The 13053-nt window shown below is 43.6% G+C and overlaps 1 protein-coding gene across 1 annotated transcript in view; it reads left to right on the forward strand.

Moving 5' to 3' along the window:
- Nucleotides 1-13053, forward strand: part of SMYD3 (SET and MYND domain containing 3) — a 724816-nt gene that overhangs the window by 702636 nt on the left and 9127 nt on the right. The window contains exon 11 of the mRNA XM_061185384.1: nt 4007-4115. Within this exon, the coding sequence (XP_061041367.1) occupies nt 4007-4115 (109 nt within the window). The remainder of the gene's footprint in view (nt 1-4006; nt 4116-13053) is intronic.

The following is a 13053-nucleotide window of genomic DNA, read 5'->3' on the forward strand; positions in this document are numbered from 1 at the left end:
TTCAGTGATGTATTTTATATCAGTTCTAAAAAATAATCCTAACAATAAATGGTTTTTCCTGTCATATAAATGTCAAAACTGCTACCTGTAATGAAGCAATGTGATTGGTAATTGCATCATGTGGAAAAACCTCAGCAAGACCAACAACATAGGTCCTGCCATGTTTTTCTCTACCCCCTTTTAACTTGAGACATTCCAGTTCCCTGACCCTCAGCCTCCTTGTAGAATATGGCAGCAAGATCTTGGTGCTTATGGGTCTGAATTAAACTAGCAGGTGTGCTGCTCCTTTTCTCTGCTTGTTTAAACACCTTCTTCCTATACACTTATTCACCACAGAAACACCAAGGGCACTTTTTCCATTCTAGGCCCAGCATCCTGGACCACGTGATTGCTAGCACTGTACCCATGAAAAGAAAATTTATAACACCCAAACAAGTAGAATGCCTTGCTGAATGATTTTGTTATTACATAGTTTGCTTGTGTTTTTTGTGGCGGCATTTCAATTTCTAAATCTTGGAGTCAGCTCTGACTGCCAGACCCCAGCAAGTCTCCAGGTCCTATTGAATCAGCTGTAGCACATTTTTTGCGTCAGATCCTTCTTTTCTGTTCTCATTACCACATCCTGACTCAGGTCTCTCTGCCTCTAGAGTCTCTTTTCCAATTTATCCTGTTTCCTATTCTGATGAAACACCCTCAGCCCCCTCTGTAGTGCCCAGCTGCCTGCAAGCAAAGTCTAAACCTCCTAGCTTGGCGTGGATGCCTCTGCACAGCCTGGCCTCAGGTGCACCTCCTCTCCCGCTCTTCTTTGCTGCCAGTCAGATCATGCATTCACGGGCCCTTTGTCTCCAGCCTCCTGTACTATTGCCAGAGCTACCCGCCCTTCCCATGGTCCACATGCTGTCCTAGCAGCCCATTCCCTCTTCCAATCTGAACCAGCTCAAGCCCTGCTGCTCCAAGGAATCTCCCTGATCACCGCGGTCTCCACTGCTTCTGGAGCACCCATTGTCTGTGCCGTGGTCTGGCAGCTCTCACAGTCCTCTCTGTATCATAACTCAGTTTGCTTCATATCTGCAATTAGACTGTATACTAAGCAAGGGCAGGGACTCACTGTGGGCTTCTTGCATCCTTTGTGCACTGGGCACAGTACCTGGCCTCTCCTAGCTACTACACCTTCCCGTCACCTTCCCACTCAAACTCCTGTTTTAGTTCTTGCAGTCCTCAGGCATCCCTGATTCCTTCTCTGGTTCAGCCTCTCAGCCTGGCCTTGATTCCTGACAGTCCTGTGATTGAAGACCTCTTGCAGGCCTCCTCTCATCACTGTCACACACGGTAAAGTTGATGAAAGCCCATGCCCTGGGTAGAGAACTTCTCCCAGCAGGAGTGAGCTTCACCAGTTTTCCTTGGGGTGCTATTCCAGCAAGTAATCATGATGCTTATTCCATATGTCAGCTGGGAGGCCTCCAGAAACAACCCAGGCACACACTCAGCACCCCTGCCAGAGCTGTTAGGCTGCTCCGTAAATATTTATGTGGAAGTCCCCCTCCCAGACACTTCCTCATCCTCTCCTGATGAAACTCCACTTCATTTTTTAATATCTTTAAGCAACCAGAGCAAGTACCTTTCATAGAGTAATTATGCACCACTTTCTCTGCCACCATAGAACCAAAGATTTTCTTTCCTTCTGCTAACTGATGTGACAGACATCCACTTAATGGAATGATTATTAGTATGAAATTACATTTTGGCCTTTAAATTTAATTATGCCACATTCACAGCAATAAAATAAAGTTCCAAATGCAGGTGTGCTTTTCAAGGAAAGTGTCCAGGGCAATTAAGTACAGGGCAGTGGCGTCCTATATTTAAGCCTTTTGTCTGGGGCTCTTAAAATCTTTTCCACACAAGTAGATAATGATGTTCATTTTGTAAGGGGGAGAGGTGATGTGACTGATCTCTTGGCATGCTCAGAAGACGACGGGAAATCCAGGACCCAGGTGTCCCCTTTGTTTCCCCTCTCCCCTCCCTTTTCAGTTCTTTAAAAGAAGCATGGCCGACCTTCTATTAATTTAACTACCTCTCTCTGAGGTACTGCTTTCCACTTCTTTGAGAGCCTGAATGCAAAAGGTTTCTATATCACATTTCATGCGGGGAAGAGTTGGGGTTCAGGGAGAGGGGATGGTTTGAAGATAGTACACTAATCAGAGAACATACATGTCTCTCCTGATAAAGCTCCCTCATCTTTATTACACAGTAGAGCCTAAATGTGGGTTCCATGACTAGTTCATAAATGAAGAGCAGAACAGTGCTTGGCACATGGTAAGCCCCGTATAAGTCACGACTCAGGGTTATCTTTTGGAGGCCTACAGGCAGGCACCTATGTTCTCTGGACGGGGAGCATCTGGAATGCACCCTCGCTCGTGCCATCCAACAGTTTGGATGCGTTTCCGTTCTCCCCACCGAGACAAACCTTCTCAGATCCTGGGGAGCCAGATTAAGTCCTCTTTCCCTCTTCCAGGGTAAACCTTCCCTGGTCCAACCCATCAGCATAAGTCTCCTTTTTCATAACTCCTGTATCATTTTCTCAGTTCCACACTCTTGAACTGAGCATTGCCGTCTACTAGTTAACGTAGGCTTCATCGGGACACTAAATCATGCTCTAGTCTGTGATATTTTTCAACTATGGTATGAATGTTTGCCTTGTGTCTCATGGGATTATTGGGCCTTGAGGAAAAAGATCATATATCTACAGTATAGTATGTCCCCCGGCCCCAGGATCGATCTTGCACGTACAGCAGGAGCTCAGGAGACTCTCAGGCTAGAGGATGTGGGGGGCAGAAGAGGCCAAACTGTACTCACTTTGTTGAATCTAACATAATACATTCTTGTTGAATCGAGTTGAAATAACACTGGGTCTGAAACATAGCCCTGGGTTTTCATTCTTCAGTCCACTGCAACACCCTGTTCTATTCTGTTGTGTATGAAAGAGGTCCAGTATGTACAGAGTTCCTACATGCAACACGGCAGCAAACACAGATGGGGTGTCTGAATCCAAAGAGTCCAGTGATATATATATGGAATCTAAAAAAAAAAATGGTTCTGATGAACCTAGGGGCAGGAATAAAGATGCAGACGTAGAGAATGGACTTGAGGACACGGGGAGGGGGAAGGGTAAGCTGGGACGAAGTGGGAGAGTGGCATGGACATATATATACACTACCAAATGTAAAACAGATAGCTAGTGGGAAGCAGCTGCATAGCACAGGGAGATCAGCCAAGTGCTTTGTGACCATCTAGAGGGGTGGGATAGGGAGGGTGGGAGGGAGACGCAAGAGGGAGGGGATGTGGGGATATGTGTATAGGCATAGCTGATTCAATTTGTTATACAGCAGAAATTAACACAACATCGTAAAGCAATTATACTCCAATAAAGATGTTAAAACAAAAACAAACAAAGAAACAGAGTCCAGTGATGACAGAATAAATACACGGGGCCTGTAAGGAAGGTGCACTGTGGTGAACGATGGTCTCTGCACTGAGACTCGGGGGGCTTTGCGGTTAAAAGGAGCGTGTGGGCGTTTCTAGATGGCGAGTCCTGAAAGCTTTCATTCATTTACTTAACAATTATATACTGAGAGGCCAGCTTCTGGTCCAAGGCTATCCTGGGTGTTGGAGCTTCACGGGGGAGGTTGGAGGATAAGATTAGCACCTGGTCCCTACACCCCCTGCCAAATATAAACGCAGAGGTCCAGATTCTCTTCTTTCAGTGTTTATTAGAGAGGTATTCCAGTCCTGTCATTTTTCTCCCCAGTGCAAAAGGCATTCTGGGGAACAGGAGACCAAGAGTGTGCTTCTTCCCTCAGGATCATGTTCTCCCGGCGGCAAAGCTGATTCTTCTCAGTGGCTCACTGGCATTCACAGCCAGCGTTTGCTCCCACTTTCATAGTCTCCTGACTATGCTGACTGCACCAGTGAGAGCTACTGACACTGTTTGCCATTTGTTTTCTTCCAGGATTTTTTTCCCAGGAAACCATCCCGTCAGAGGCGTGCAGGTAATGAAAGTTGGCAAATTGCAGTTACATCAAGGCATGTTTCCCCAAGCGATGAAGAATCTGAGGCTGGTGAGTGTACCAAGATCGCATGTAGTTCTGCCTGGAATACTTTTTCCTGGTTGTTGCTAGGCCTCTTCCTTGTGATTTCTAGCAACTCTACACACGTGTGTGCATGCACGTGTGCAAGCACACATATGGACACACACGCGTATTTGTACACAAACACGTACCCATAAATGTTAAAAACCAGCTTCAAAAAAAAAATGATTTGTGATGTTTGCCGATTCCTTTGGTATAAACATGCCCACCGTTGCTGATTTTAAACTACCAATGTCGAATCAACCAGTTCACAAAAATCAGTAAAATTTAACAATCAACTCCTACTAACTGGTGCAAACTGGCCTCAGACACCACTGCACCTGTGCCCTTCTCCACCGTGGACAGGCCACCCTTCTCCATGCCTTCCCACCCACAGAACAGAATCCACATTCCCAGCCCCCTGACCACCTGTCTGCAGACCACCTTCGCAGCCTCCTCACCTCCAGCCTCCCCCCACCCACCTACACACACACACACACACACACACACACAGCTGGTGTACACTGAGCCGCTCACTGTTGCCCAGGCATGGTCCTTTCAAAGCTGTCTCTTTGCCTTATATGCCCTCCCCCGACCCCAGCCCCTGGGCCTGGCAGAACTGTACTGACCCTGTAAGGCCCAGCTGGAGTGTTGTGTCCTCCCTGCCCCCCTACAACTCCACTCACTCTGCCGGCTGAGCACTCATCACAGGGCAGCAGGAATACCTGCTGCCCCGCCCCCCCGGAGGCTGTGAGGTCTGGGACTTAGGCAGTGTTCACTGCTGGAGGAAGGAGGAAGAAGGGAGGAAGGGAGCGAGGGCGAGAGGTCAATACAGTGCTAGCAGTAAGTGCGGAGAAACTAAGTGGGAGAACTGGGTCCGTGTTGGAATGCAGTGTTAAAGAGTGACGCCTGTCCTCACCCTCTCAGTGAGTCTCCTCTGCCACTAGGGCCCAGGGCTCTCTGCTGTCTTGGCCTTTCCACCCTGGCAGAGCTCCCCCTCACCCAAACCGTGGCTTCCAAAGGCAGAGCTCATGTGCTTATCTGGTCCAGGCACTGGTGGCGGGTATGGAGAGCTGGTGTGGGGGGTTTCATGGGCAGCACCTGGCACTTTCCCGGGTCCTCTGGGCCACGATGCCCTTGTCCGCAGGAGGGTGGAGAGAGCCGGGCCCTGAATCAGGATCTCTCAGGGAGTGTCTAGGGGCTGGCTGATCCACATTTAGATGAGAAAAACAACAAATGCCTAAGGGATTCTTAAAAGTGAGATTCCCCAATGCCGGTTTTTGTTGAATGCTAGCCCTGTTGCCTTTTCCTGATCTCTAACTGAAATCAGCCCATGGTCAACAGGAAGAACCCTAGGATTCCTGAAGGTGTTCAGCTCTTCCTGTTCTCTTTGCCTTGTCTGACATCTTTACCAGACTGATGGAAGGACACTGGAAGGCTCCTGCAGTCTCAGGAGAACTTTCCTTTTCTGGTCTGGCTAATGGTTGTCAGCCAGTCAAATCAGTTGGGCAGAAAAGACTCATTGAGGGTCTACTATGTGAACGTTCTGACAGAAAAACAACGTGGAGGAAATTTCCCAAGTATATGATGGACCCAACCCAGGGTCACCTCCAAGTAGGTATTTTATAAGTGATCAAATTAGTCCTTGATGTTTTATGGGACTGGAAAGTATTAATACTGCTCACACGTACATGACTGATCTGGCCCTCATGACAGATGACAGCCATCTGAGGCCAGTGGGCCAGGCATTTTCGTGCCCATTTGAAAACTGAAGGAGCTAAGGCTTGGAGTCACACTGAACCAGAGCCAGGTCCAGTCTGTTCGATTTAATCTAACATGTGTTGATTAAATGCTTCTATTAATCTGAATAAGGCCCAGTGTTGTCCTCACAGTTTAGTGGAGGAGACAGACACGTGAACAAGTCATTAGATCCAGGCTGGAATCCAAGGCTCTAGACTGGCCCAGCAAATAATTGAGACTCTCTAGTAAGACTCAGTGTAGAAATCCCTTCAGATCCCGCTGAGCTCCTGGTGCCAACTCAGAGGAGGATGTGAAGGAGAAATCTGAGGGGATTTGGATCTTTTCTGCTCTTCACGTGAGGCTTTATCATTGCCATCGCATGCAGGACTCTTGGTGGAGACATCTCATACCCTCAGCTGCAAAGACAAGCGTGAACGAACCCACACTGACGTCTAGATACAGATTTACGGGATATTTGTGGGCCAGGCGGATCACCAGCCCTTCTTATGACACTCTTATTGCCCTTTTATACCCTTCGTGCCCTGTTCCATTCTGTCTTCCTCACGTCCTTCTTGTGAGCTTGCCTCATTTCCTCCAGAAGCCTCCCTTGGTGATTGTTTTAGCATCTTCTGCTCTTGGTACCAAAGATAAGCCCACATATGGACGCTGACAGCTGCCAAATGAAAGACCTCGGAGCAGCATCAGAACGTCTGTCATGAAGCCTGGGGTTAGTCACGGCCTTACCCAAACTTCCTGCTTGGCTCTGGAAAAGACACGGAGTCTCCTGGGTTCTGATTATCGACCAGAAAGCAGATGTTCACCCCGGCAGTGTCACGTAGTAGGAAGACACTCGGATTCAGAGTTCAGGTTCCGGTCCCGTCATTTACTACTTTTATGACTTGAAGCAAGTCTCAATCCCTCTGAATATAATTTTCTTATTTTAAAAATGAGGATCATACCTACCCCATAGAGTTATTTTAGAAGTAGATAAGCTAGTGTGTAAGGGTGTGTTTGGCTGAGTCCCAAGTGTTTTGAGAGTATAAAGGATTATTATTGTGTAGGAACCCTTGTTCTGATCACTCCCTCACTACCCAGTCCCTTTAGCACTTGCGTTTGGAGTTTGGGGTTATACAGTGTTTCCCCTGTTGAACAATTATATTATAGAACTGCTCCCCAGCAGTTCACATGGGTGTGTTCCATTTCCTGGAGGTGAGTGGGAATTCCACAAGATACCTTTTGTATCTCCTGGGGCTACCAAACCTAGACACATGCCCTGAACACAGCAAGTTCTATCAAGTACCTACTTGAATGAATGGATTTTTTAATGAGGAGAGGTCTTTAAAAACACCACCTTGGCCCTGTTCTTTTAGCTAATATGTGTAGGTACTATGTATGTGGCTAGTGGACCAGATCTTCTCAGGACATATGCTGACCATTTACTAGCAGGGCAAGGTTCTGCTCACCCAATTCCAATGTGTGGCAGGGGTTTCCCCACTTCAACAAGCAATTCTCAGACACAGCTGGGTGTCCTACAGTTCAACTCAATTCTGACACCATTTACCTGGAGATGGCATCAGATCCCACTGTCCCACGAGATCGCCTTCCACACTTCAGATGCCAGTCACAAGCCCAGGTTGTCACATATGCTTCAGACTGACTGGCTATAGCTTAGAGGTTCCAAGGATGCCACCATGGTTTTGATTAATTTGCTAAAGCACCTCACAGGATTCCAAGAAACATTTTACTTACTAGATCACCAGTTTATTATAAAAGGCTATAAAATCAGGAGCAGCCAGATGGAAGAGATGCATATAGGGCATCTCTCCGAGTTCACCACTTTCCACGAATCTCCATGTGTTCACCAACCTAGAAGCTTTCAAACTCTGTCCTTGTAGGTTTTTATGAAGGCTTCACTACAGAGGCATGATTGATTAAATCACTGGCCATTGGTGATTGATTCAACCTCCAGTTCCTCTTCCCTGAAAGTTCCAACCCTCTAATCATATGGTTGGTTATCCTAGCAACCAGCCCCCATCCTTAGGTGCTTCTAAAAGTCACCTTATTAAAATAATAAAGACACCTTGATCATTTTCATCACTTAGGAAATTCCAAGGGTTTTAGGAACTCAGTGCCAGAAATAGGGATGAAGACCAAGTATATATTTCTTATTATATATCACAGTATCACACAGAGGGACAGCCTGCACACCTCCATCTTTTTGCAAGTTCATAGGACCTGTGAGTCTAGAAGCAGGGCAGTTTCGTTCTGCAGAAAGCCTCCCCCCCTGAGCTTTCTCAGGGCTCAGGTAACCCAGAGAGGGGCAAGGGAAGATATATTCTTGCCTTTTTAAACTGATGTTCTCTTTAGACTGGCACCCCCAGACATTCTTTCTTAGAAACTCTGGAAATAACAGGATGAAAGACAGAGTTTGAATAAGGGTTTCAAAGGCTGAGTTTGGAACAAAAATGAGAAAAGCTTCAGAAACAAAAATTAGTTACAGATTCCATTAGGCCCAGCCTCCTCCAGGAAAGGAATCCTCTTAGCCCAGCTCTGATTTGGTTTAGGCTCCCATCTCCCCTGGGCTCAGCTGAAATTCTTGTGATTGCTGCCACAGGACAGTCCTGGGGTCCCTTCACAGTACCTCCCTCTTGCTTTCTCCTGTCTCTAATCTATTTTCATTTCTTTCCATTTATTTCTTAGAAGAATTTTGTTAGCCACTAATTTGACTTCTTGGACCTCAGGGGCAACCATTCTCATCTGACCTGTCTTGTCAGTGAGCCTGCTTCTTTTCTGTGAGCTCTGCACGCTGCCAGCTCCCTCACCCTGGGCTAGACTAGCTGCTTTGTTAGTAGTGCCTTGTTAACTGAAGTCAGGCTGGAAAAAGTCAAACTTCTTCCCCCTCAATAACCATTTTTTATTTAGATGTAAATTTCTTATATTACACTGTAATGTTTTTTCTCTTCTCATTTCATTATGTTGAAGCATTGTACACTTGGAGGATCTTTTTCGCTTTTTCTGGACCTGAATAGGGAGCTCAGGCCCAGTCCCCAACATAGCTCCTCTCATACCCACGTGGTTATTAGCTATTCCAGCTCATCCAGGGAAAGCTCCAAGCACATGCTGGTCTCTCTCTACTCCAGCCTGCACCCTGATTTCAATCCCCTCTAAATGGATGATTTAGAGCCTGCAAGTCTATTGCTCCCATTTCTTAATCTGCTACAATGATTTTTAATCTCTTTGGTCATGCTCTTATTTAGGAATTGTGTGAGGACCACTGACTCGCCAGAGAAAATGAACATACACACATTTTTTTTAAATTGGGGTATAGTTGCTTTACAATGTTGTGTTAGTTTCTGCTGTACAACAAAGTGAATCAGCTATAGGTATACATATATCCCCTCCCTCTTGGACCTCCCTCCCACCCCACCCCCCCATCCCACCCATCTAGGTCACCCCAGAGCACCGAGCTGAGCTCCCTGTGCTATACAGCAGGTTCCCACCAGCTATCTGTTTTACACATGGCAGTGCACATACGTCAATCCCAATCTCCCAATTCATCCCACCTCCCTGCCCCCCACCCCCGTATCCACACTGCATAACATTTTTTTTTTTATATTTGGTGGGGAAGGGGGTTTTAGGGACCACCTGAAGCCTCTCCATGGGCTTTCTATAGGCCCACGGTCTCAACGTTAAAAAGCTCTCCTCTAAACGCATAATATCACCTTAACATGTGGACAGATGGGAGGGAGAGGGGGAGGACAAGAGGGCATGCAGAGGTGATGTGTCATAATCATCAGTAGTGCCTTCAAAGAGTTGTTTGGCAGTCCCTGGCTCTGATATTTATGACTGTCCCCTACTGACTTAAAATAGAGAATATCAGTTTCAAGAGTATGTTTCTGAACCAAAAAATGAGAAGATAACTAAGAGAATAATCATAAAACGAAAGCATAGTGATTAAGTCACATTACAGGAAACAAGCAGAAATTTACCTACCAGAAAGTGTAAGCCCAGCAGTGACAAGGAACCAAGTGAGGAACCTGGACTTGTACTTCCACCTGGCAGTAACATGGTGTCATCTGCCATACTCCTGCTGGAGCAATATTGGAGAGAGCCAGCTAAAACAGAAAGTTTACATAAAATTCAGAATCTCAACATAATACTCAAAATGTCCAGGTTTCAATGGAAAATCACTCATCATACCAAGAACAAGGAAGATCTCAATCTTCATGGAAAAAAAGACAACAGATTGTAACTCCAAGATAACAGATTTTAGAATTATCTGACAAAGACTTTAAAGCCAATCATAAATGTGCTCAAACAAGCAATTACAAACATCCTCTAAACAAATGAAAAAATAGAACACCTCAGCAAAGAAATAGAAGATAGAAAGAAGAAGCAAACAAAAATTTAAGAACTGATAAATACAATTACCAAAATATACAGACTGGAGCTTAACAACAGAATGGAAAGGATAGAGGAATGAGTTAATAATGAACTTGAAGATAGAACAATATAAGCTGTCCAATCTAAATAACAGAGATAAAATGATTAAAAAAGGTAAAATTGAACAGAGCTTCAGGGACCCATGGTACCTATAACAAAAGATCTAACAGTGGAGTCCCAGAAAGAGAAGAGAAAGAGGGCAGAGTGGAAAAAGTACTTGAAGAAATAATAGTGAAGGCATTCAAATTGAAAAAAAGTAAAATTCTCTCTCTTCATAGATGTAGGAAACCCTAACGATACCACAAAAGAAATTGTTCCAACTAAGAAATTCAGCAAAGTGGTAGGATGTAAAATTAACATGCAAAAGTCAGTTGTGTTTCTATACACTGACAGGGAATGATCCCAAAAGGAAATTGAGAAAACAGTTCCACTTATAATAGCATCTTACAGAATAAAATAATTAGTAATTAACTTAATCAAGGAGGTAAAAGACTTATACACCGAAGACTATAAAACATTGCTGAAAAAAATTAAAGATGACATAAACAGAATAATATTCCATGTTCATGACTGAAAGATTTAATATCATTAAGATGTCAATACAACCTAAAGCAATCTATAGATTCAATGCAATCTCTGTCAAAATCCCACTGACATTTTTTTTTAGAATTGGAAAAATCCATCCTAAAATCTATATGAAACCTCAAGACCCCAATAGCATAACAATATTGAAAAAGAAAAAAAAAAGTTGGAGGACTCACACTTTCTGATTTCAAATTTTGCTACAAAACTACAGTAATCGAAACAACATGGTACTGGCATAAAGACAGCCATATAGGCCAATGAAATAGAATAGAGCGCCAGAAATAAACTCTCAGATATATGTCAAATAATTTTTGACAAGGGTGCCAAGACCGCTCAGTGAGGAAAGGACAGTCCATTCCATAAACGGTGTTGGGAAAACTGGATATCCACATGCAAAAAATAAAGTTGGACCCTTACCTAACACTATATTTAAAAAAATTAATGCATGGATTAAAGACCTAATATAAGAGCTAAAACTATAAAACTCTTAGAAGAAAACAGAAGAAAAGCTTCATGAGACTGGATTTGGCAATGATTTTTTTGGGATATGCCACCAAAGGCACAGGCAACAAAGAAAAAATAGACAAATTGAACTTCATCAAAATTTTAAATGTTTGTGCATCAAAGGATGCTATCAAGAGTAAAAAGGCAACCCACAGAATGGAACAAAATATTTGCAAATCAAGTATCTGATAAGTGAATAATATCCAGAATATAGAGAGAATGCCTAAACTTCAATAATAATACCAAAACAGCCCAATTCAAAAATTGGCAAAGGACCTGAATAGACATTTCTCCAAAGAAGATATACAAATAGCCAAAAATCACATAAAAAGATGCTTAACATCACCAATCATTAGGGAAATGCAAACCACAACCACAATGAGATACTACTTCTCACCTGCTAAGATGGCTATTATTAAGGAAAAAAACAGAAAACAACATGTATTGGTATGGATGTGGAGAAACTGGAACCCTTATGCGTTACTGGCAGGAATGCAAAATGGGGCAGCCACTGTGGAAAATAGTATAGCAGTTCCTCAAAAATATGAAACATAGAATTACTATTTGATCCAGCAATTCCACTTCTGGGTATATACACAAAAGAATTGAAAGCAGGGACTTGAACAGATATTTGTACACCAATGTTCATAGCAAGCATTATTAACAATAGCTAAAAGGTGGAAACAACCTAAATGTCCATGGACAGATGAATAGATAAACAAAATGTGGAATATACAGACAATGAAATATTATTCAGCCTTAAAAATGAAACCACATGGATGAACCTTGAAGACATTATGTGAAATAAGCCAGTCACAAAAGGACAAATATTGTATGATTCCACTTATATGAGGTATGTAGAGTAGTCAAAAACATAGAGACAGAAAGTAAAATAGTGATAACCAGGGGCTGGAGAGAGAAGGGAATGGAGAATTATTGTTTAGTGGGTACACAGTTTTAGTTTGGGATAACACAGAAGTTCTGGAAATGGATAGTGGTAGTGGTTGCACAACAATGTGAATGTAATTAATGCCACTGAACATAAAAAATCTACCTGGGGATTCAAGAAGGTAAGTGATTGTGAAAATGACTGTACTGCCCAAGGCAATGTACAGATTCAGTGCAATCCCTATCAAATTACCAATGGCGTTTTTTACAGAACTAGAACAAAAAATCTTAAAATTTGTATGGAGACACAAAACACCCCGAATAGCCAAAGCAATCTTGAGGGGAAAAAACAGAGCTGGAGGAGTCAAGACAGTATGGTACTGGCACAAAAACAGAAATATAGATCAATGGAACAGGATAGAAAGCCCAGAGATAAACCCACGCACCTATGGTCAACTAATCTATGATAAAGGAGGCAAGGATATACAATGGAGCAAAGACTGTCTCTTCAATAAATGTTGCTGGGAAAACTGGACAGCTACATGTAAAAGAATGAAATTAGAACACTCCCTAACACCATACACAAAAATAAACTCAAAATGGATTAGAGACCTAAATGTAAGACCAGACACTATAAAACTCTTAGAGGAAAACATAGGAAGAACACTCTTTGACATAAATCACAGCAAGATCTTTTTTGACCCACCTCCTAGAGAAATGGAAATAAAAACAAAAATAAACAAATGGGACCTAATGAAACTTAAAAGCT

This window comes from Eubalaena glacialis, chromosome 3, assembly GCF_028564815.1.
Source record: "Eubalaena glacialis isolate mEubGla1 chromosome 3, mEubGla1.1.hap2.+ XY, whole genome shotgun sequence".
NCBI classification, from domain to species: Eukaryota; Metazoa; Chordata; class Mammalia; order Artiodactyla; family Balaenidae; genus Eubalaena; species Eubalaena glacialis.